Source organism: Amphiura filiformis, chromosome 13 (assembly GCF_039555335.1).
Source record: "Amphiura filiformis chromosome 13, Afil_fr2py, whole genome shotgun sequence".
NCBI classification, from domain to species: Eukaryota; Metazoa; Echinodermata; class Ophiuroidea; order Amphilepidida; family Amphiuridae; genus Amphiura; species Amphiura filiformis.
In genome coordinates this window covers 41,488,033-41,512,772 of record NC_092640.1, presented here as the reverse complement: position 1 = coordinate 41,512,772, position 24,740 = coordinate 41,488,033, and the positions used below count along the sequence as shown (strand labels likewise).

At 37.2% G+C, this 24,740-nt stretch overlaps 1 protein-coding gene across 2 annotated transcripts in view; it reads right to left on the bottom strand.

Moving 5' to 3' along the window:
* Window positions 1-20,562, bottom strand: part of LOC140168369 (CD151 antigen-like) — a 28,410-nt gene extending 7,848 nt beyond the window's left edge. Inside the window, exons 1-6 of one of the 2 annotated variants that reach the window (XM_072191744.1) lie at window positions 20,407-20,562; window positions 8,220-8,304; window positions 7,193-7,387; window positions 3,651-3,725; window positions 2,243-2,347; window positions 636-797 (exon numbers count right to left, since the gene is read on the bottom strand). In XM_072191744.1, the coding sequence (XP_072047845.1) occupies window positions 636-797; window positions 2,243-2,347; window positions 3,651-3,725; window positions 7,193-7,387; window positions 8,220-8,285 (603 nt within the window). In that variant the 5' untranslated portion in view covers window positions 8,286-8,304; window positions 20,407-20,562. The remainder of the gene's footprint in view (window positions 1-635; window positions 798-2,242; window positions 2,348-3,650; window positions 3,726-7,192; window positions 7,388-8,219; window positions 8,305-20,406) is intronic. The other variant, XM_072191743.1, reaches the window with a different exon arrangement.
* Between the last annotated feature and the right edge of the window lie 4,178 nt (window positions 20,563-24,740).

Below are 24,740 nucleotides of genomic sequence, written 5' to 3'. Positions count from 1 at the left end.
AACACAAAATGTTTCACATGAAAGTAAACAATTTTGGGTTAAAAATGAACAGAAAAAAAGGAAAAAATCACATCCGCCGCTCCAGGAATTGAACCCGGGCGTCCTGAATAGTCCAACGCCGATACGACTGAGCAACTCCATTGTATTCATTCAGTGAGGAAATTATATATCCTAACGTACCCATAATTCTAATTTTGGCAACCACAAATTGATTGATTTTTCACCATGTCGTCGAACTCGGAAATACATCGATTTGGAGTGTCAAATTTCAGGGTGATAATGAACAAAATATAATCTATTATATGATACCAAAAACTCATCAACAATGAGAAAAATCGGGGGATGAGGCTGTCTATCGGGTTACGGACCATTAATGTTAAGATTCTATTCAGGTATTTTGTATTTTGAGTTTGTATCCATGATCCAATGATCAAGATCTGTAAAAATATTGACGGGACTAAATTTCGCACACAAAACAAATGCATGGGTGACTCTACAATCGCGAATGATTTTCGGTCTAGAAAAAATCTAAAAATCCCATAATACTATCGAGACACATTAGCAAACCCCACCCACCCAAACAGCTTGTCACATCATCTGTAGACAGGAAAGCACTGCACTATAGGCCTACTTACCTCTGCAAAGACATCGCCTTTTTTATCGGGATTTCCAGGAGAACCGTCATTACAACCGTCTTCAGGTTTCTTACAACAGCTCATTGGTACTGCAACCCCCGCTCCTACAGTGTAGTTGCTGTTCTCCCAGTCAGCAAATCCGGCACTTCCACAACAATCGAACTGTTAAGAAACAAACGGCAATTAATGATTGCTTAAGGTGGGGCCTGTGGTCCAATCATTGTAACCCAATTGTAACGCACCATAGGCGTAGCTCCCGGATGGGGGATGGGGGATGGGGGAATAAATCCCACCCCCAATATTTTGCCAGTGGGGATGGTCCATACAATCATCATCCCCCCACAATGTTGACGCCTGTATGTGGGGTTCTGACCAAATTAACCTCATATTTGACCATTTTAGCCCCAAAAGTGCAATTTTTTCGCTTTTGCACATCAATTTAGCTTCAATATGGCAATTTTTTTCGTTTGTATCATCAACTTATTCTGTCGCCAAAAGTCGCTTGATTCAATATGTTTTGTCAACCCAATCCCCCCATGTCAAAAAGAAATCTACGCCGCTGTAACGCATGAGCTTTGCTATACCTCACACATTGAGGCCCATCACACGATCATTAACCATGTTAACCCTAGAACTATATTGAGCCATATTTTGTAACACGAACTAGAAAGGGGTGTTGTCGCACCCCCCCCCAATATTAAATTATAAACATCACATACCGTTATATTTGGTATATCAATGTATAGCTATGGGTCTCCTCTATCCAGTGATACCAAAATAAGTACAAATATTCCCCACATAATGTTGCTATGACGTCATAATGTGAGCGTGCCCATGCAAATTTGGGACATTTTGGCTATGTACAAAAGTAGGCCTATAGGCAAAATTGATTTTCAGCTAAAAATACTAGGAACGCTTTTTACCGAATTTTCTCCTAAATATAAAAGGAAATGGCTATTTCAACCTAACTAACAAGTAACTAAAATTACGCGGTTCGTAATTAAGGCGGCCCCACACAAAGGTGTGTAAATAACAAATAATAATAATAATATTCAAATAAGCTTATTAACAGTCATAAATGTGCAAATAACATGCCACAAAACTATACAGCACATTAGGTCACTATATCACTAAAATGAACACAAAGGATGGATCTACGATTAGCTTATAGGTCGTTTGGGCGTAAACGCGTGCGTTTTTTTATGACTGATAAAACATCTTAGAGGGGTGGTACAATTGTAACACATGTTTTCTACCTCACATTTGAGGCTAATTACCCGAACATTTTTAGTTCAATTGCTCTAGGAGGATTCTTAATAATCAGCTAAGTCATTTCAAATCTTCCAGTTTTACTCTACCATGTACCATACCACGCGACTATATAGAGCGATTTCAGCAAACCTGGAGCCAATGGTTTAAACCGGTTTATAGAGATAGATGGGTGCTTAACAGGGAATGCTTATAAGGGGCACTAATTACAGGTCCTTAAAGAGGGCGCTTATTAGGCATGTTAGAGGGACACTAAGTGGCACTTTTGCTTCGGCCATGATTTGACAGCGCGCGAACCTGACGCAGGGGGATTTTTTAAACAAAATATTAAAACTTACCGTTTCTTGTAGGAGGTCAATCGTCTCAGTTGGGACATTTTTCTCCTCGCCAGTGTACTCTTCTTCAATGAGCTTAATTATGTTCTCTTTTAGAATTCTTTCAACCTGCAAAATAAATCCATCAGTTTGATTATTGGGAGCAATTACCGAATAGGGGAAACTCTACTCGTCTTATTACAAGATTGCCCTACCCCAACCCTAAACCCTCACCCTCAACTCCGTAAACGAGAACTGGACTCAAGTCTAGCAAGTAACACCCGTTTCGGTAATTGTACTGATTAGGAGATGCATTGTAATACAAATTTATTGTTCCATTTAAAATCCACACTATATACCTCTGGAATATTTTGGAAATATCTGCAACTGGGGAGTATGAATTTCAAATGGAATGAGCACATTAGGCAGCTCCATTTGAGTTTCATACACCCCTCTGACATGTCTGAGAAAGATTCAACCTAAATCGTCCCCTGAGGGAGAATGAGTTTCAAATGGAAATGCTATATAATGTGTTAATTCCATTTGAAATCCATACTCCCTCTGTGGAAGATATTTCAAAAATTTTCCCATGAGTGTGGACTTTAAATGGAATAGCCCCGAAAATTGCCGCTTCAAAACATTTTACAAAAGTTATTCTTCTCCTCCTTGGACCAGAAAGTGGTTAATTAACACGCGTAAAGATCGTGATTCTATGATTCTAATATGCTCTTCATACTAGCCATATGATAATTATACAGGCCTAGGCTTCAACAGGAAAAGTCCCAAGTAATATTTTCTCAAAATATCTGGTCAAGAAAGATCACCATCATCCTGTAGATCCATTACTTATGTTGTGACGATAATTCAGTCAATAATTGATTATTGATCATAGTGCAAAAAGCCATGATAACCATTCATCAAGTGAACGTTTTATATACGTAATACGTGCATCAATTGCACTGAGTGAAGCAAGGATTTGTTTCTGCGTGAATAAAGTCTTCACTCTTCGTTAGCCCTGCGACCCAAGCAGACGTAGCTCAGACGTACTCAGGATGATTAATTAGATTGGTAACATGATGACGATTATAATGTCATCATGTCTTGCACGTGAATCAAATTCAATTATACTTTCTTATGATGCGATGTAACTCTGGTAAGACTCATTATTAAAACTCACACACCTTGTATTTTGATCAATTTAACATAAATTCATAATAAATTGTTATGCTTAATTTCTGTTTCATCTGGTTTATTTCGAGATAGTCATTCCCGTTCCCGTTCATTCCCTCATCCCTTGGGACTCCAAATCTGGTTCCTCGCTCTTCTTTCCCATGACTAATTCCCCAATTTAAAAGTCATAACACTTAAGAGCGAACAACACGCACATTGCCGATGAGGGTGTCAAGAAATCATGGGCTCCAGTTATACTTACATCCTGCTGGTAGACAAAAGCCAAAATGCCTGCAACAACCTCCAGGACAATGATTAGCAGAACCAATGAGAAGTACTACAGAAAGAAAATAATTGGTATTATGTTAATATAGTAATATTAAGAGTCATCGGTACCTAATCGGGCACCGATAGGTCTATAGGACCAAATTGGATGTGGTGCCTTATAATTGTATGTCCTGAAAGAATTTAGAACTAGACTAAGCTGTGGTCTAACCCACGAACACAGCCGTGTTGTTATCCCAAATGACCTTTGACCCCAAAATATATGAAAACGGCCATATACATTGGCTAATGTCAATGCATGGGTGCATGTGGCACCACTTTGCTATGTTACTTGTGGCAGAAGGGGCATTTTGAAGGTTTTTCGTCTCAGACCGGAAGTGACCCCTTAATGACATTTGACCCCAAATAAAAAAATACTACATATGAATTGGGTACCCACAATTCATGTGTGAACATACCGTTACTGTCCTATGTTTTTCTTAGCAAATAAAAATTTTTGACGGTTTTTTGTTTTATACCGGAAAGTGACCCCTTAATGACATTTGACCCCAAAAAAAAATACCACATATGAATTGGGTACCCACAATTCATGTATGAACATACCGTTACTGTCCTATGTTTTTCTTAACAAATAAAAACATTTGAAGGTTTTTCGTTTTATACCGGAAGTGACCCCTTAATGACCTTTTACCCCAAATCTGTGAGGACCCCATAGACACTGGGTAATAACAATGCATGTATGCAAGTGGTGTTACTGTCCTACGTAATTTGTGGGAGAAGAAGGATTTTAAAGGTATTTCGTTTTGTACCGGAAGTGGCCCTTAATGACCTTTGACCCTAAATAAAAAATACCACATATACACAGGGTAACTACAATTTATGTGTGAACATACCGTTACTGTCCTATGTTTTTCTTAGCAAATAAAAAAAAATTTGAAGGTTTTTCGTTTTATACCGGAAGTGACCCCTTAATGACCTTTGACCCCAAATCTGTGAGGACCCTATAAACACTGGGTAATAACAATGCATGTGTGCAAGTGGTGTCACTGTCCTACGTAATTTGTGGGAGAAGAAGCATTTAAAGGTATTTCGTTTTATACCGGAAGTGGCCCCTTAATGACCTTTGACCCTAAAATAAAAAATACCATATATACACAGGGTAACTGCAATTTATGTGTGAACATACCGTTACTGTCCTATGTTTTTCTTAGCTAATAAAAAATTTTGAAGGTTTTTCGTTTTATACCGGAAATAACCCTTTAATGACCTTTGACCCCAAATCTGTGAGGACCCTATAGACATTGGGTAATAACAATGCATGTGTGCAAATTGCGTCACTGTCCTACGTAATCTATGGGAGAAGAAGCATTTTGAGTTCAAATCACGTTTTTGACCCCTATGACCCCTGCGTGACCTTTGACCCCATGAGTTTCATGTGACATGTAGGGGCATGGACAATGATGGCTGTGACCAAGTCAGGTCAAAATCGGTCCAAGCATGTGAGTGCTAGAGCAAATGTAATGGTCGGCAGAAAGAAGAAGAAAGAAGAACTAGACTTAGCTGTGGTCTAACCCACGAACACAGCCGTGTTGTGACCCCTAATGACCTTTGACCTCAAAATATATGAAAACGCCCATAGACATTGGCTAATGTCAATGCATGGGTGCACGTGGCACCACTTTGCTATGTTATTTGTGGCAGAAGGGCATTTTGAAGGTTTTCGTCTCAGACCGGAAGTGACCCCTTAATGACCTTTGACCCCAAATAAAAAAAATACCTCATATGAATTGAGTAAACGCAATTCATGTGTGAACATACCGTTACTGTCCTATGTTTTTCTTAGCAAATACAAATTTTTGAAGGTTTTTTGTTTTATACCGGAAGTGACCCCTTAATGAACTTTGACCCAACATCTGTGAGGACCCCATAGACACTGGGTAATAACAATGCACGTGTGCAAGTGCTGTGACTGTCCTACGTAATTTGTGAGAGAAGAAGCATTTTAAAGGTATTTCGTTTTATACCGGAAGTGGCCCCTTAATGACCTGTGACCCTAAATAAAAAAATACCACATATACACAGGGTAACTACAATTTATGTGTGAACATACCGTTACTGTCCTATGTTTTTCTTAGCAAATAAAAAAAATTGAAGGTTTTTCGTTTTATATCGGAAGTGACCCCTTAATGACCTTTGACCCCAAATCTGTGAGGACCCCATAGACACTGGATAATAACAATGGATATGTGCAAGTGGTGTCACTGTCCTACGTAATCTGTGAGAGAAGAAGCATTTTGAGTTGAAATCACGTTTTTGACCCCTTTGACCCCTGCGTGACTTCTGACCCCACGAGTTTAATATGACATGTAGGGGCATGGTCAATGATGGTTGTGACCAAGTTAGGTCAAAATCGGTGTAAGCATGTAAGTGCTAGAGCAAATGAAGTGGTCGGCAGAAAGAAAGAAGAAAGAACCTGTAAGAAAAAAGACACAGCCGTGACTAACGTCACGGCTGTGTAAAGAAAGAAGAAAGAAACTGTAAGAAAAAAGACACAGCCGTGACTAACGTCACGGCTGTGTAAAGAACCTGTAAGAAAAAAGACACAGCCGTGACTAACGTCACGGCTGTGTAACTGTAGGGACTAGGAAGCCTAAAAATAGTTGGGGAATCTTTCAATATATAATATTGTAACACACTCTTATCCTCTGTTTGAAATGTGTCATTTTATATTATATACTCCGTTATACACTGTTAGAGCGGTTGGGTAAAGTTATACCCAACTATACCCAAGTTGGAAAAAATTTTACTAAATTTTACCCAACCGCTGGATGCTATATGAACAACCCTTTTTCTGGGGATAAACGTGTTACCCAACCCCGGTTGAGTAAAGATATTGAAATTATTGTAAAAACTTACCAATTTGTCGGGTAATATAATTTTACCAAATGGTATTGGGTAATTATTTTACCTAATTATTGGGTACTGTTTGTTCCATTTGTTGGGTAATATATTGCCTGAAGAGACGAACACGCATGCGTTAAAAATGATGTGTCCTAAGTCCAGCATTGTTGTAACCACTTGACCCAGCATTGCTCTATTATGAACTCTAACCCTCCTGGTAATATATTGCTTTTACCCAATAATATTGGGTAATTTTCTGATGGTAATTTGGTATTGTGTGATTATTTTACTACATTATAGGGTAAATTTTATCTTTTTGTTGGGTAATATATTGCCTTTACCCAATTCAACATTCATCACTTCCATATAGGGTCATTTTGATATACATATACCAACAAAAAAGTAGGAATAAACATTCTGTGGTGTTATACCAACAAAAAAAGTAGGAATATACATTCTGTGGTGTTGCACTGGGTGCCCTTGTAAGGATAAGACAAACTGTTTACCCAACGACTGGGTAACGTCACCTTTAACCCCCTCCCGAAAACATATTTCCTCCTCCCCCATTTTGTGCCGCCACGTAGTCTCTTACCAAGACTTCCTGCGCATCATACTTACAATCTTGAGGAGACAGCCGCTCTTCTTGACTGCACCACAGCATCCGCAGAATCCGACGATACAAATGATAACGCCCACACCTAGCATAAAGCCTGCTACAGCTCTGAGAGTGTTTTCATCACCAAATAGTACTTCCCATTTACCGGCTTCTACCAATGCGTATGCGCCCACCCCTATGAGGACGATACCGGTAACCTTTAAAAGGAGAAATAATACGATAATTAAATAAAGATTATTTTGTGCCCAATTCATTATAGTCGTGTTTTTTTATGTTTTTTTTTACTAGCAAATTGATAATTTGTGTTTATAATTTCCTTGCACCAATTATCACCATAACATCTCAGGTAGCCCCGAGATGACGAAAGATCTCCTTGATGTATGTTATAGTATTCAACAAGGTCCTTCAGCACTGTCCCATCGCTCTTCCTAATCATCGCGAAAAAGAACTAGGTCACGCGATGCTATTTTGATCCGCCTGGTGGCCCCCTTTTACGACTATGTGAGTCAAATGACACGCTTGAAGTGAGTCAACCAACTTGATTTAGTGGGTAATGTGACCCACTCAAGGTTGGTTAAGCCATGATCCAATGATCCACACACATGACTCCCTGACCCACTAAATGAGTTGGCTGACTCACTTCAAGTGTCATTTGACTCACTTGACCCACTAAATGAGTTGGTTGACTCGCTTCAAGTGTGTTATTTGACTCATATAAATTGAGTCACCTGGTGGACAAAATGAATCACATGACCCACATAAGTTTTGTGTGCAGGGGTCTTTCAGCGCTCCAGTACTTGGGTAAAATTAAGGGGTCTTTCGGAGTTGCGTGGTCCAAAAACAGGGGTCTCACCGGGGAGCATACCCGTATGGTCATTTGTGTTTATGTCCCCCCCCCCTCCTCCCGGGATATACTAGCAGGGCCCAGGGCCCCAAACCAAGCGGACCAGGCGAGGATGTCCACTTCGCCACAGTGGGTCAACAATTTAGCTTACCAGCAGCCTACACTGTATAATGCCTACTACTTACCCATACTAAGAAGTTAACCACAAAGAGGATAGCTTGAACAATCTTGGTACCGCAACCCTTACACATCTTGACCGCTTGTTTTATTCTAAACAAAATGAACAAAAATAAACAAATAAAACGATGGATTTTATAACGAATTAAGAAGTAATTGTCTATTTGGTAGAGTAAGATATATGTATTGCCAAAAACTTTATTTTGACAAAAAAGTCTGTGTTCTGTATCTTTGTCCATTTTTAAAGCATGCCATTACAGCCTGGCAGACAATATAGATCATTAAGTTTCAAGGTTGAGTAGGCTAAGTAATGTGTCATTCTAACTTCATACACAAATAAACTGACTTGAACTCATATGCAAGGATATGCAAGATTGGTTTGAAGTCATCGATAAAATATGAATTCAAATTATTGTCAATCCTACACCTACACTGCAATTTACCGTAAACTCAAAAACTATGTCACTATTTCTACTATACTAGTATACCACTTCCATGGTTTCTAATTCACACTAATACTCAGTACGAATGTGATATATTTCAAAACTACCAGCTGTATAAGCTTGTATACGGTATACTTTTGATATATACTGCGCCAATAAAGTATCCTTACAGTTGGAAAAATAATCACAATTTTAAAACTGAACAATATTGGGGTAAATTTGTTTTTTAATAGATGCACTAGCTAATCCTGCACATTATGACACCACATTGAATCCAATGTGACCTCAAGAAGTAAAGTTACAAGCATTTGAATAGACGAAGGTCCAGTTTTAAAAGTGACAAACTGGCCTATACAAGGCGCAAAAAAGATTCCAACAAGCGAAACAAAGAGACAACACAGTTTCTTCAATGAAGCGTTATTTAAAGCAGTTTTATTTCAGTTTTTACTTCTCTGTACTTTTCAAAGCTTTCATTTTATTTGTCAGTTCTTTTGTTTCAATTTTCTTTTGTTCCTTTTGTTTTAAATTAAAGCCAAACGCATAAATTAGCCATTCACCACTCTCAAACCAGATGTCTAGTCTGTGGAGTTTTGAATAGGCTAGTTTGTCACTTTTAAAACTGGACCTTCGTCTAATCAAATGCTTGTAACTTTGCTTCTTGAAGTCATATTGGATTCAATGTGGTGTCATAATGTGCAGGATTAGCTAGTGCATCTATTAAAAAACAAATTTACCCCAATATTGTTCAGTTTTAAAATTGTGATTATTTTTCCAACTGTAAGGATACTTTATTGGCGCAGTATATATCAAAAGTATACCGTATACAAGCTAGTAGCACACCGTACCCTTTTCCAGCAGTGCTATAATTTACAAATTTACCCCAATATTGTTCAGTTCGGAAATTGTGATTATTTTTCCAACTGTAAGGATACTTTATTGGCGCAGTATAGGTATTTTGTTTTCAAATGATGAGAAAGTTGGACGAACACTTCCCAGAGAACCCAATATTGCCATTTTTTCATAAATTCCAGATAACCAGTCACCGGATCTTTAGGAAGGACCAACAACCAACACGAGGAAGTTAACACGCGAGCCCAAAACATCTGCTTAAACGGTCGCGGTCTTGAGTTGGATGAAGAAACACCTATAATTCTGATTATATTAAACATAAGGCCGAGTAAAAAAACAAACATGTTTCTCGTCCGCGCCCTCCTCATTTTTTGAAGATTTTTCAAATTTCTTTTTATTTTGTAAACTTTCAGTTATAACTTGTTGAAAAAGATGTTTCAGAAGTTGAAACTTATTTTACGGCTTTGTAAATGCATAATACATCATTTAAGAAGAGTTTTGTGATCACTAAAGGGGTCTACCTCTCAAAGCAATAAAATAAAAAGGGCCTCCTCCTTTTTCTCAGATATCAATCTGTATGTCAAATACCCGAAATATGGTGCCAAATTCAGGTATTTAGCGTCGTTTTCCAATAAAAAATACAAAATAAAAAGGCCCTCATTCTCATATTTTTTAAAAACCCGGACGAGAAACATGTTTTTATTTTTACTTGGCCTAAATAACACAATAATAGGAGAAGAAACAATAACATTCATAATGAAACTGATCTAACTGTGACAACAAGCAATGTTCCGAGAAAACTTTTTCAACGTAATTCTTTGCCACAAAATGATTTCACTCGTCAAGGCAAATTTCGCCCAAACTTGGCAGTACTATTATTAGTTGTTGGTACTATCGCGTCATCTTGGAATGTGTACATCCCACATAGCCAAGTAACGGGACGGAAGTTTACCTCAAGATCACACAGCAGTTATATCGGCTAATGATACCGTAAACTCAGGCAAAAGATGCCCACAATGAGCGTAAAATGTTTGTTGCTGAGAATTCCATATGGATAAATTCGCTTGCAGCGCAGATGCTACATCTTTAAAGGCTTTATCGGAGCCTTTCTGTACAAAATAGTTTGTCAAACCGAACCACCAAACAATGAACAATTATAGGTCGATTTGATCATAATATTATCAAGTCTATTGCACAAAACATAAGTCTGAAAGTGACGTATATTTAGCGCTATATACCATATCGAATTCAACAGCCTTGAAATATAACAACGGAAATAATACAAGTACGGTCGTACTTTTATTATATCTTCATTTTGATGTCCGGTCTTTTATCAGATTGCTTTGTACCAAAAATACACAAATCTGAATTTTGAATAATTTTAGGGTGCTCCAATTTAGCAAATTGCAGTGACTGTCTTTTGGAATTTGCAGAAGAGCTATTTAATTTAAATAGCTCTTCTGGAGCCTTCAAGGAGAGCTGCGCTAGCATTTACAATAGAATGTAAGGAGAGTATGGTCAACTAAGGAGAGCTAAAAGTCACTCTCTCCTATATCGGATTTAAAGATAGCACTAGAGAGCACTCTCCTCAAAAGGCAGTCCCTGAAATTAAGTAAGTACTTGAAGACTTGGGATCTTTTACAATCAACTAAATATTTCATCTATAGGGAACTTCTGGCATATTGAAACCACCATTATAACTAATGGGGTAAACACGTATCGTGATTCATTCATCTCAGTGTTTCGATATTCGAATGAGAAAATTGTGTTTCAACCAATAATTTGTGTGAAAAAGACGCGCATTAGACACAACATGAACATGACTAACGTATGATTTATGCATACATTCTATTGTCCTATTTATTTGCTTAATGCATACTTTTATGGATTATGTTATTTTGGTACATGTTATGCTTATTTACCAGGGGCTGGAGTACCGAATATGAAAAGTTTAATTTTTCAAGCTTGACCGCCTTTGTCAACTTAACCTTGAACCTAATAATTGTCAATGAAACGAACCGATATTATTTAACTCTAAAAATGCAGGCAACCGTATTATAATATGGCGGCTATGCTATTTAGTAGGGGTCTACAGTCAAACTGTTATTATGCCGAGCTTAATTTCGGGAATGTGCTTATTTTACATGTACGATATTGGTATGTGAATAATTCCTTCTCATCATGGACGTCAATTATGGGGGACATGCCTCCCCCACATCTTTTGGACAAAATAGCCATTTTTGTTCCAGCCCCCACACACACACACACACTTTTTGGAAAAACCTGCCACTTTTGTTCTTTTCGGACAGTTTCTAACAATTTAGCCTACGCCAAATGTCCCTCGCCGCCGCTACTCAATTATAATGATTATCATGCATAATTTAGATTCAGATAATGTATACGGTTTGTTATTATTGCCTTGCTTCCATGGCAATACCAGTGTGTTGTGTATTGGCAATTAATAAGATTGATTGATTTTGTTCATAAATATTAGCCAGTATATAGGCCCTTGACTATATATTCGAAATGTAGACCTATACACACTTAATTAACTGTATCATACCATACCATTGTATTCGACAAATACATGCATTTGACGAATACTAATTGTCCTGAGCGCACTTGAAAATGTACTAGTATTTTTTTATGGGAACATGAGCATTGTATTGCCATGTTCTGAGACTCAAATGAGCATGGTCGCATATTAGCACACAGGATGGTGTAAGGTGGATTCTGTAACTCGTTTCTGTCTTTTGTTTTAATAAACGACCCATGATCTTCGTATAAGTCGTTGTCTTTTTAAAGACAGTTCTTGTTTATTCATAAATTATGATGGACAATCCCGGTGGACAATGAGTATTATATAATCTTATTTTATTCATTTTAATAATAAGATCTAAAATATCATGTTTAGATGAAACTATAGGCCTAGACATTTACCAATGTGGTGATTTATCTCCTTTTTGGTTTTAAAATAGGAAAATAGTGGTGGAAGATCACGACCATGGTCCTGCGCCATGAGTTGGGACCCCTTTCGGCAACATATGGAAATTTTGAAAATTACAATGGCTTGCTTCTGGCAGGTGAGTAACATCTTACTTGATGAGGCTTGTTTTCCTGAGCGTTTTGACACCTTTTTAATGAAAATCGGCCAACAAATGAGCTGATGCTGGCAAAAAATTCCATTTTCAGGAAGGGGGGTCTCAAAAAATATATAGGCCTATTTGTAATAAAATGATGTTAATTTCTTATTTTAAAGCTTTTTATTTCATTTTTGGCGTCTAAGTATTTGGGGTCTGTTAATCCAGAAATGGCGTTTTTATGACACATGGACCTTCCAGTTTCTTTAAAATTAACTTTTAAAAGTGTGAAAATGGCTCCCAAGCCGCCACCGCAATCACCAATTCATTAATTAATTACTCCTAATTAAAACTGAAACAATATGAACCAATTTTATTTATTTCAATGGAAAGAGTACAGATTAGGCCCTACTATTTAAAATGACACCAAATTTATCATTTTATGACAAGTAGGGGAGAGCGGGGAGTGTTCGCCCTATTTTTTTCTGACCAGCCTAGGGATGACCTGATTAGCCCATGTGAAAGCCCTATGTCTTAGCTATATACTACCACAATCCCAGAACTATACGCCTTACAATAGCAACAGGATAGAGCAAACAAAAAAGTTTTGCAAAGTGGCGAACTTGCCCCATATTGGGGCAGGTTCGCCCATATGGTGGGGTAAGTTCACCCTAATCACACAAAAAGGTTTAAACATTGCGTAACAATAACATATTCAGTGCAAACATTTAGCAAGAGTATACAGGGCATTCATTCTCTTCTGGGGAATCACTAAATTTGTTGCAGGGGTCGGGTCAGGGTAAAATGTAGGGGTCCAAAGTGAGCTTAAACGTATCATATTTAAAACTTCAGGGGGATTTTGGATTAGGACATAAACGGTGATATGAGTAATACTGATACCACATAACTTTAAAAAACATGCTTTTCAGTAGTTTTACCTTGTTTAATGGCATAATTATCAATATTTTGCATAATACGCTGATGGGGCAGGTTCGCCCTGCAGTTTGGGGTAAGTCCGCCCGGGGAAGATATAGGGCGATCATACCCCATCCTCAAAAGGGCGAACAAGCCCCTTGTGGACATATTTGTATTTTCTTCAGGGTATGCAAAATACAAATCCAATAAGGAGTTTATAACTGCATTAAATCTTTAACAAATCCCATATGTTCCTAATACAGATTTCCATTAAAACCATCTGTATTTATGCATCAATGATAATAGAACATTATTAATGCGGGAAAAAATTACGTTTTGGTGTTATTTTTTTCTTTTGGCTGCAGTTCGATGAACACGTCCCTATATGTCACCTAATTTTGCCATCACCAAATTCCCCGATAGCCGTAGTGCTGAGAAACAAGGGGTGGGCGAACCTGCCCCTAGGGCGAACACTCCCCGCTCTCCCCTATTATGGAAAATATGACATCATAAACATCACTTAAAGTGGAAAAGTGTTACTCCACCGCCAAATTAGGTATCCCAACTCATGGCGCAGGACCTATTTCAAGTTATCATGATATAGGCTAAATTGATAGGCCTATTTTCTGTTCAAAATGCTGAATTGCTGATGATTTTTTTTTTCAATTTCTTTTAACAGCATCAATCATGTTCTAATATATAGCCAATGTATTTTTAGAAAACTGTCTTTCAAATTCGCTTATCGTTTTCCCTACAATCATACATGTATTGTATTCACCTGTACCATGCTATAGTAAATATAATTTACAAATATATCTATGCCCCTATATAGTTAAAGGAAAGTGACAAGATCATTTGGAAAATGGAATTCTTTTAAACTTACATAGGGGCCCCTGACATTTTATTGTCAATTTCAAGCATTCATGCAAAAAGAACACGTATAGTCAATAAAAAATAAAAAATAAATAAATAAATGTAGATATTTATATAGCGCTTTATGCCGGATGCCGTAAACAGCCTCAAAGTGCTTTACATTTATTCCGCCGTCATTAGAATATGTCGGAACCACGTTTACAAGTGGCGCAGGGTCCATCAGTACAACGACTGTGACTACCCCTAACAGCTTCCCATTGCACCTGGATGGGGTGAGGCAAGCGAGGCAAAGCGCCTTGCCCAAGGGCGCAACACGGTGGTAGGACAAGGAATCGAATCCACGCACGTCGAGCAAGCTCTCAGATCAGAGATTATGAGTCCAAGGCCGTAACCACTGAGCCATGCACTGAGCCACCATGGTTACAAATGTCCCTTGTAAATGTGACTATTCCTAATGTTCTATTTTTCTCATTAACATATTGAAATTAGTTGTTCCACATCGGCGTATTTCTGAAGATATCCTCAAACAACTGGCGAATTAGTCTTAAACGTGGTATCAGACAGTCATTCGACAGTTTTTAAAAATGTCTAATTTCAACATGTAATGAGAAACATAAGCTTTCACCTGAAACCAAAATGTACATTTTGATGGGTTTAAGTGGGGGATGAGTCTGCTAAGTATGGCTGTAGGCCTACTTTATTCAATATCAATACATATAGGCCTATATGGGACTAGTATGATTCAACGAATTGCCACCGCTGTTGCCCCGGCTGTTGCCACTAAAGCCAACCAAACATTCCCACATTAAACAAAACTTGAAAAGCAGAGCAAACACAGAAGCTTCTTTATGTGACAACCAGGTCATGCATGTTCAGTACACAATTAGCACGAATTACATTATTATTGCTGTGCTAAAATTTCTTTCCTTACAAGTTACAACAATAAGACCAAGTATTAAATGTACATGTACTATAAATGGGAAGCTACGTGTACCGGTATGATTTACAAATGGATTTAAAGTGCAACTTTTAGGGAGTGTTCAGAAATACTTTGGTGGGGGGGCTGGTAAAAAGGGAGGGGGGGCCAAAAAAGTTTTGGACCTTAAAGAGGGGGGACCAAAAAGTTTTAGGTGGTAGGAAAGGGGGGGCCAAAAAAGTTTTCCTCTTCAAAACCCAAAATTTTCTCGCGCTTCGCGCGCATTGGGACCCTCTATATCACTTTTAACATGGGCAAGTTTTCGTTTTCAGTGCTTTTGTTTGAAAAAATGATGGCACTAATACTTAGTGTACACATATCTATTAATTAATATAACATTAAAGATGATCAGCAACATACAACATCTGGGTTGGTCTAAGAAATACTGGCACTTTTTATCATAAAATTTTATATCTCTTCAAAGTAGGCTACAAATCAGTATGATTCATGTACCAATCTGATCAAATACAACTAAATCAAGAAAATATTGCAAATAAATTGGATTTCTTTGCACGTAAACTGCACACTTCAGCATGTTCAGTTTACTATTTCTCATTGCAAAATTATTAAACCATTCAAGCTTCAATATGGCCAAATTTTTTGGGCGGTTCACACGCATTTGTACAGTACTATCATAATAGCCACAGATCCAAATTATGCACCTATGAACCTCCAAATAAATCCTCTATTTCATTTATCCCTGTAAAATCAGATAAACACCCTGATTTGGGACAAATTTAAATTAAGTATAAATTGAACATTTCCTTGTGCTTGTATAGGCCTAATCATGCGCAATTGTCCCGACGGGAATGTTTCAAACATTTGCCTCCCTCAATGACATGTGACCCAGATACCACACCACTGGAAACTAAGTATGTTTGTTATACGATAATGGGGGGGGGGTCAAAAAAGTTTTGTCTGTCAAAAGAGGGGGGTCAAAAAAGTTTAGCGGTCCATCGAGGGGGGGTCAAAAAAGTTTTCGAGTGAAAAATTTGAGGTAGACCAGCCCCCCTACCAAAGTATTAATGAACACTCCCTTAGTATCAACATCTTTTTTCATTACAAAATCACCATGGTAATGCTATTGCTTAAAGGGGGCGTGGTCTGATTTGTTCATGTTCACACTCACACATATTGAGGCCTAGGCCTACACCATATTAAGCATTTACTGGAATCAGTCAGTAGCTATCAGTAGGCCTATATCCTTTCTCGTTACCCAAAAGGCTAGAGCAAATATTGTATACCGTCCAAAAAGGATTGTCAAGATGCAAGTCTTACAAAATGACATTTCCTGAAAGACGTAAAAGTTTGTAGAAATTGGTCTAGTTGGGCAAGCTTGGCGTAGACCGAGGGTGGGGCCGGGGGTAGTGCGAGCCGTAACCCTCTGATCTATAAGGGCGCACACCACTAAATAATCGCCCCATTGAAATACGTGTAGAAACACCATTTTTTCTTTGCTCGTTTTGAGGCCAATTAAGGCTTTAATTTTAGCCCCCTATGTGCGAGGCAACTTGAAATCCCCCTGAACATGAACGAACTTAGTGCTTATCCCGGCTGTGATGGTTTATTGTGGTAATAAGGTGTGCACTTCCAGCTGTGTGTGGCAGTTTGTATTGGTCCATAGCGAATTCATATAAAAGTGTGCCGATGATGCCTGTCCATGTCTTCAGACGGAGAAGATAAATTTTATGGACACTTTTGATAGCAGACCTATTATTTTAGTTTTATTTTCAATATCAAAATTATTTTTGCACAACCAGTAGTATTTGCTATCCACTACAGGTCAAACTTGTCAAACTCAAATAATATAATAGGGTATAATAATAACGGGAAAAGTTCATTCTATTGTATCTCCGTTTGCCCTTGGAACTAGAATTATAGTGGTGTCACGGTGCACGAACCACGACAATTGAATACATTCCATTTATTTTACGTTCTAGCGTCTCTTCGTGCTACTACCACGCAAACATGGTGTTGCCGATACAGCACTTTCTCCGCTCAATTGGGCGCATTTCAGTGTGATTTTTTTACTTGCTTTAAATCAAAGATGATTGAACTTGTTCAAAGATTAAGAAAAGAAAATAGATACTAGAGGCATTTAAATAGGGGTTATCATTTCATTCGAGATTTAGCGGGTCCCGAATATATGGGGTCGTAAAGTTTTAAAAAGTAAAATTATATAGGCCTATGTCATTTAAAAATATTGGTCAAATATTTCGCGTGCAACGCACATTCTTTCGAAATAAGCTATAGGGAGCTTATAATAAATTAACTTTTATATGTATATAAACATATTTTCCCTGACCTTTCTGAATAACTTGTTTTGGTTCTGTGTGTGCGGAAGCCAAGAGGTCACAAATTTTTCCAACACGAGGCCGGGTTGGTTATAAAAAGAAATAATGCCTGACCACTGATATAGGCCTAGGCCTACGAGTTCATGACTTTCCACTTTTATAAAGATTGCAATGCTGTCATATTTTGATTCAGCACTTTTGCATAAAAAAATCCATAAAACCAATGGTAAAAATATAATGGAAAACACGATATCATCTAGGCCTCGCCCACGGCATAAAACGGTATGGCAACACCACGCAAACATGTACCTGTATGATCGAATACCATAGAAACGAAGCAAAATATACAAGCTGGTAAACACATTATACATGCATAATTACAAAATTCATTATTGATATCAGATATTTATAAGTCATGTCAATATGCAGGAATGTTTTGACAAAAACAATAAATAATAATAATATGAAAAATGAAAATCGTACTATTCCCGTGAAATTGAAATGAAAATGATAGGCCTATTAATTTACTATTATTTATTTCATGCAATACAAATATTAGGTATTCCAATTGGGTAAAATGAATTGTAATTTGTATTCAATAAAAGCGAAAGTGTATTGTAATAACGCGATATTTTAATTGTTTCAAACATTCTTTAAAATGATCAATTTGATCATGAGAACTACAGCACATTTGCCAAATATTAAGCAATTGGTTAACTACCACTCATTTGTACAAATACTTGAGAATAAAAATAGCAAAATCGATCCAGGTATTTTCTGCGTTAATCACCTCCGCATGACCGTCAAAGAAGATGTACACGTGTAAAATAAATTTCTGCTTCAAATCACAGACCCTATCTTTTTTCTAGGGTCTATGTTCAAATCAAGAAAGAAGATTTTTAACATTTTGCACAATTTGAAAACAAAATGCTACTGTATCACACCCATCTCAACTATTTTAATGGAGGCCTCATCCGTCAAGGACAGATATGTTTGCAAAAATGTACATGTACGTGTTTACTGGCAAGCATTGATTTCAGGTAATTAAATTAAATTATACAGTCGACGAGGCACTTGTAGATTAATATTATACCAGTTTTTGAAGCCCGTTTCATGATTTTTGTGGACTATTATAATCATATTATCATAATGATTTATATAGATTTTTTGAAACATTATAATAAGGGAGTGTTCAGAAATACTTTGGTGGGGGGGCTGGTAAAAAGGGAGGGGGGCCAAAAAAGTTTTGGACCTTAAAAGAGGGGGAACAAAAAGTTTTAGGTGGTAGGAAAGGGGGGGCCAAAAAAGTTTTCCTCTTCAAAACCCAAAATTTTCGCGCTTCGCGCGCCTCTATATCACTTTTAACATGGATAAGTTTGGGTTTTCAGTGCTTTTGTTTGAAAAAATGATGGCACTTAGTGTACACATATCTATTAATTATATAACGTTAAAGATGATCCGCAACATGCAACATCTGGGTTGGTCTAAGAAATACTGGCACTTTTATCATAAAATTTTATATCTCTTCAAAGTAGGCTACAAATATGAATATATGTACCAATCTGATCAAAATACAACTAAATCAAGAAAATATTGCAAATAAATTGGATTTCTTTGCACGTAAACTGCACACTTCAGTTTACTATTTCTCATTGCAAAATTATTTTGTATACATAGGCCCATGGTTAGATTTACCATAGAGCAGAGTGGGCACAGGTCCAGGTACCACGGTCTTTGGGGGCCAAAACTGATACCTGTGTAGGCCTACATTTGCGTGACCAAATTAATCTCACACGTGACCATTTAGCATTTTGCCTAAATTAGTTCCAATATTAACAATATTTGACCATTCAAGCTTCAATATGGCCAAATTTTTTTGTGCGGCTCGCGCGCATTTGTACTAGGCCAGTAGGCCTATCATAATAGCCACGGATCCAAATTATGCTGATGTACCTATGAACCTCCAAATAAATCCTCTATTTCATTTATCCCTGTCAAATCAGATAAACACCCTGATTTGGGACAAATCTAAAGTAAGTATAAAATGAAAATTTCCTTGTGTTGTGCTTCTATTTCATGCGCAATTGTCCCACCGGGAATGTTTCAAACATTTGCCTCCCTCAATGACATGTGACCCAGATACCACACCACTGGAAACAACACTATTAAGTATGTTTGTTATATGATAAGGGGGGGGTCAAAAAAGTTTTGTCTGTCAAAAGAGGGGGGTCAAAAAGTTTAGCAGTCCATCGAGGGGGGTCAAAAAAGTTTTCGAGGGAAAATTTGAGTTAGACCAGCCCCCCCTACCAAAGTATTAATGAACACTCCCTAATTAATCAATGCAGCTAAAATACTATACTCCAACATTAAAACCCTAAAAAATACTATATAACTATCAACATTATTTTGACAGTTGTGTACAACATCACACCACTTCTTTACTGTGATCACAGTGGTAGAACGAATGGACGATGCAAAAACCCACATTTTACATTCTTGAAAATTCTACCAGCAGGTAGGCCTACCATCTACATCCTACAGCAAACGCCTGTTGAACACACCCACTCGCTCATATACATGTACATGAAAATACCACTCTCTCACTCTCTCTCTCTCTCTCAGCTCTGCAGCTGCAAAGTCAAACTAGAAATCAATTATGTCAATTTATTTGTATACCACCATGACAACTAAGGACATAAAAAATACAAACACATATTATTCATAATAAAAATAATAATATTTATAAGAAATAAATCGGAACTTACCGAATTTGGTAGAAAATTTAATAAATTTCAGCAGCTCCAGAAGTAGCGTTCCTCACGGTAGTAACAGAAAGAGGGGCGTGTTTGGTGAGAGTGTTGCAATGGTGTGTGATATCCGATATGGCTGGCCTGGTAGAAATCGAATTTTAATGGAGTTATTCACTGGAGTGGTGAATGAATGACAGTGTTGCCACGACTTTCCACTGCAAAAGCGCGGCATCTAAGCAGAACACCTTCCTTCATTATCATCATCATCATCATCATCATCATCATCATCATCATCATCATCATCATCCGCATTATCATCATCATTATCATCATCCGCATCATCATCATCATCATCACCGTCATCATTATCATCATCACCATCACCATCATCATCATCATCATCAACAACAACAACAACACTCAACATCATCATCACCATCATTATCATCATCATCATCATCATTATCATCATCACCATCATCATCATCATCACCACCACCACCATCACCATCATCATCATCATCATCATCGTCGTCATCATCATCATTGTCATCATCATCATCATCACTGTCATCATCATCATCATCACCATCATCATCAACAACAATGATAATAATAATAACAATAACACTAATAATAATAATAATGGCCTTTTCTTAGGAAGGGGATAAAATTTTTGATGACCAAAATGTAGGGAGTCACAAGATGACCACAGATAGTGTGTTTATTTTATTCAAAAAGACTGATTTCAATAATTACAGCCTCAAAGGTGTATCGGTGATGTGGGTCATAAAATTTTTGTTGCCGAAATAGGGGGGGTCGCAATTTTATTGACGCTGACTTTTTGTAAATTTGGGACCAACACCCCCCCGAGTCCTCTACAAAATAGTATAATGCATGCAAATTATAATTTATTTACATACTACTATGTATTAAATTGAAAAAGGTTAAATATTTCATATTATTTTGCACCACAGAATAGCCGAATGGGGTGTTTAATGGTGGTCTGCATGTCAACCGTGATTTGGATGGATGCCTAAATGAAATTTTATCATTCAACCAACGCACAATAGACACTCCCTATGGCCAATATAGATTTATTTTTGTTATTTGTATAAAATAGTCTATACTGATTTGTATAATTTATTTTATTCATTATTTTCGTTATTGATATATTTTTTCTTTTCTTCTTTAAGAGCGATGAAGTTGGCCTGCGCCCTGCACGGTTCACTGCACACCTTTGAAATATAGGGCATCATGCGGGTAAAAAAATAACGATAATCTTAAGGGCTCTAAAATGAGCGTTTATTGCGTTTCGACAGTATTTTTTGTGGGATATGAGAGCACCTCAGACCTATCGAATTGCATTCTGAATACGAAGCATGTCTTTCTGATATCAAATAATTTTCATTTTTGAAAATCACAATATAATATAAATTTTATGACAAATTATAAAAATTTGATATTTTTCAAATTTTTGATATATAACAGTCCTCGAAGTAAATTATATAAATCTAATGATATATTCTTAAAGTGTATGTAGCTGTGAGGAAAAGCCGACGGTCAATTGAAAATTTTGACTTTTCATATTGAAGATATGGATTTTTTTCCCAAAAAGACCTAATTTTTTTTTTTGTGTTTTTGGAAAAAAATCCATATAGGCCTATTCAATACGAAAGGTCAAAATTTTCAATTGATCGTCGGCTTTTCATCCCAACTTCATACACTTTAAGTATAAATCATCAGATTTATAAAGTTTACTTGAGTACTGTTAAATATCAAAATATCAATTTTAATGATTTGCCATAAAATGTGTATTAAATTGCGAATTTCAAAAAATCAAAATTATTTGATATCAGAAGGACATTCTTCGTATTCATAATGCAATTCGATATGTCTGATGTGCTCTAATGTCCTAAAATAAATACTGCCCAAACGTTCATACCCCAGCCCTTAAAGCAAAGAAAATTGTTAGTTATCTTAAAATCAAGAGTTTAAACCACGGGTAACAAGACTTTTATTTTCGTGACTGGTATAGTAAAAGAAAGTGTTACTTCTGTATCAAATATGTGTGTGGGTTGTTCAGTGTGTTCACCATTCACAAAGTCAACACTGTCAACGCAGATTACTGAACTTGACAACAAAATATAAAGGCACTTGTAAACAAATAAACAAACAAACAAAAAATGACTTTTTTGTCATTGAGTTTACTTAGGAATTTGATTCTAGCCTCTTCAAAATACTGTGATACATGGACATGAGCTGACATGGTATAAACACTGTCAAACTTTGCTCAGTATTAAAGTTAAGTATAGTCCATCGAAAAAAGGGCACAACTTTATAAGCTACCCAACGCAATCGTGGGTCCTTCATGACAGACTAGTCTCAAGTGCTGCATGCCTCTTGATGAGCGAGTATAAATCACACAAATTCCATTTGTCCAAAAATGTCATTATTATTGATATTATTATATAAGATTAGAATTTGTATTAGAATTGCATCAATTGGTATATAAAGAGATAGAATAATAAAAGACATTTAAGGTGGTACTACACCCCTGACAAATTTTGTGCCTATTTTTGCATTTTTCTCAAAAATTATAGCGTAGGCCTATTGGTGACAAGTAGGCGGGCCTAAGATATGTATATTATAGGGGCAATGACTACAACTACTGCACTGGAAATTTTATTTCAGCACAGACAACAGTTGTGGAGTTATAGTCAAAAATGAGGAAAAACCAATATTTGATCAATAAATCAAAAACTACTTGCCTTGAGTTGCTGAATTTCCAGTGCAGTAGTTGTAGTCATTGCCCCTATAATATACATATTTTACTTGTCACCAACTCGCTATAATTTTTGAGAACAATGCAAAAATAGGCAACAAAATTGCCAGGGGTGAAGTACCCCCTTAAAGATTTGAATATGAAATTACCTCTTTTCAAGTGAAAGGAACTTTATGCTAATTCAAATGGAATGTATTTATAACTCTATGTTTGGGTTGGGTGCATGAAAAATTACGTAAGTTTTGCTAGTATAAAGTCACCTGGTTACATTTGAAAGCTGCGCCTGCAATAAAAAACAAAAACAATTAGAATTTTAATTAATGTAAATTACGATTTGGTATAAGTCCCTGAGCTTAATACGATCAGCAAGTTGCACCAGATGAATCACTTACACCGTTAATTAAAGCTTTAATTAATTAACCCATCTTCAACCAACCAGTTCGGTAGTTTGAATTTCCGAAATGGGATGCTCGAAAGTGCCCCCGGAAAAGTCCTTGTCCCAGCCCCCTCCCCCCCCCCCCGGTCCGTCCTTTTTGACGTGCCAAAAATCGTGGAAAGACCATAACTTGAATTATTGAAAACAGGACCAGAGTGTGATTAAAAACTTCACCTGATCTTAATATATCCCTTCACTGTATGGTAGGGGTGTGGGGGGTGGCCGGGTTTGGGACTGCAATTGCAAGTGGTCAAGAACATTGTAGTTTCAGCACCTTTAAGTTAAAGCCTTAATGTACGATCTTTTTAAATTTTTAGATTTTTCTTTTTTTCTTCTAAAATGATAATATGCAATCATTATGAAAGTTCCCAATACATTTGGACGCGAAAACATTGGGAATTTGCAAAGAAACAACATCATAAACTTCACCTCTATCACTCGAAACATATCGCACTATTTGGATCAGGACAGCGAGTGCGGCCTCAGAGTTAGTCTCCTACGCGGCCAGTTTGGTTACGCTCCCTCCACATGTGGAGGGAGCGTAACCAAGCTAGTTTTGTACGAGACTACGGTTTGCGATCGTGGCCGACATAAAGTCATAATCTAAAAAATTATGACTTTATGTCGGACCAACAGAATCGTCCTGTTTTACTACAAATAGGACGAATTTGACAGTTTGCTCATAGATTTAAGTTATAACATGTGTAAGTATTACAAATATGCCAAAAAATCGGTTTTGAAAAAAATAAAGGTAAATTCTGAAAAAAGATCGTACATTATGACTTTAACATTGCATTTTAATATTTTTATCTTTGGAATTTGGAAAATGTGGTCGGTATTGTAGAAGGGTTGTGTGTGGCTCGTGTGGAGTCGCTGGTCACGCGCGAGCTAAGGTGGATATCTGGTCTGCCGCACAATGACATTTATTGTACTGCAGCACGGAGGTCCGGAGCGAGGAAAGTCTACAATAGAATCGGTACTTTTATATTGCACAAAGAATTTATTTGTTATTCATTACTTGGTACGGTGTATAGGGTGTGTGTTGATTTGGGGACGGTTTTGGTGGAGGTGTGTGTGTACCATATGTGTTTTACGATAAACCTACACCCCCACCCGCCATCCCACCGC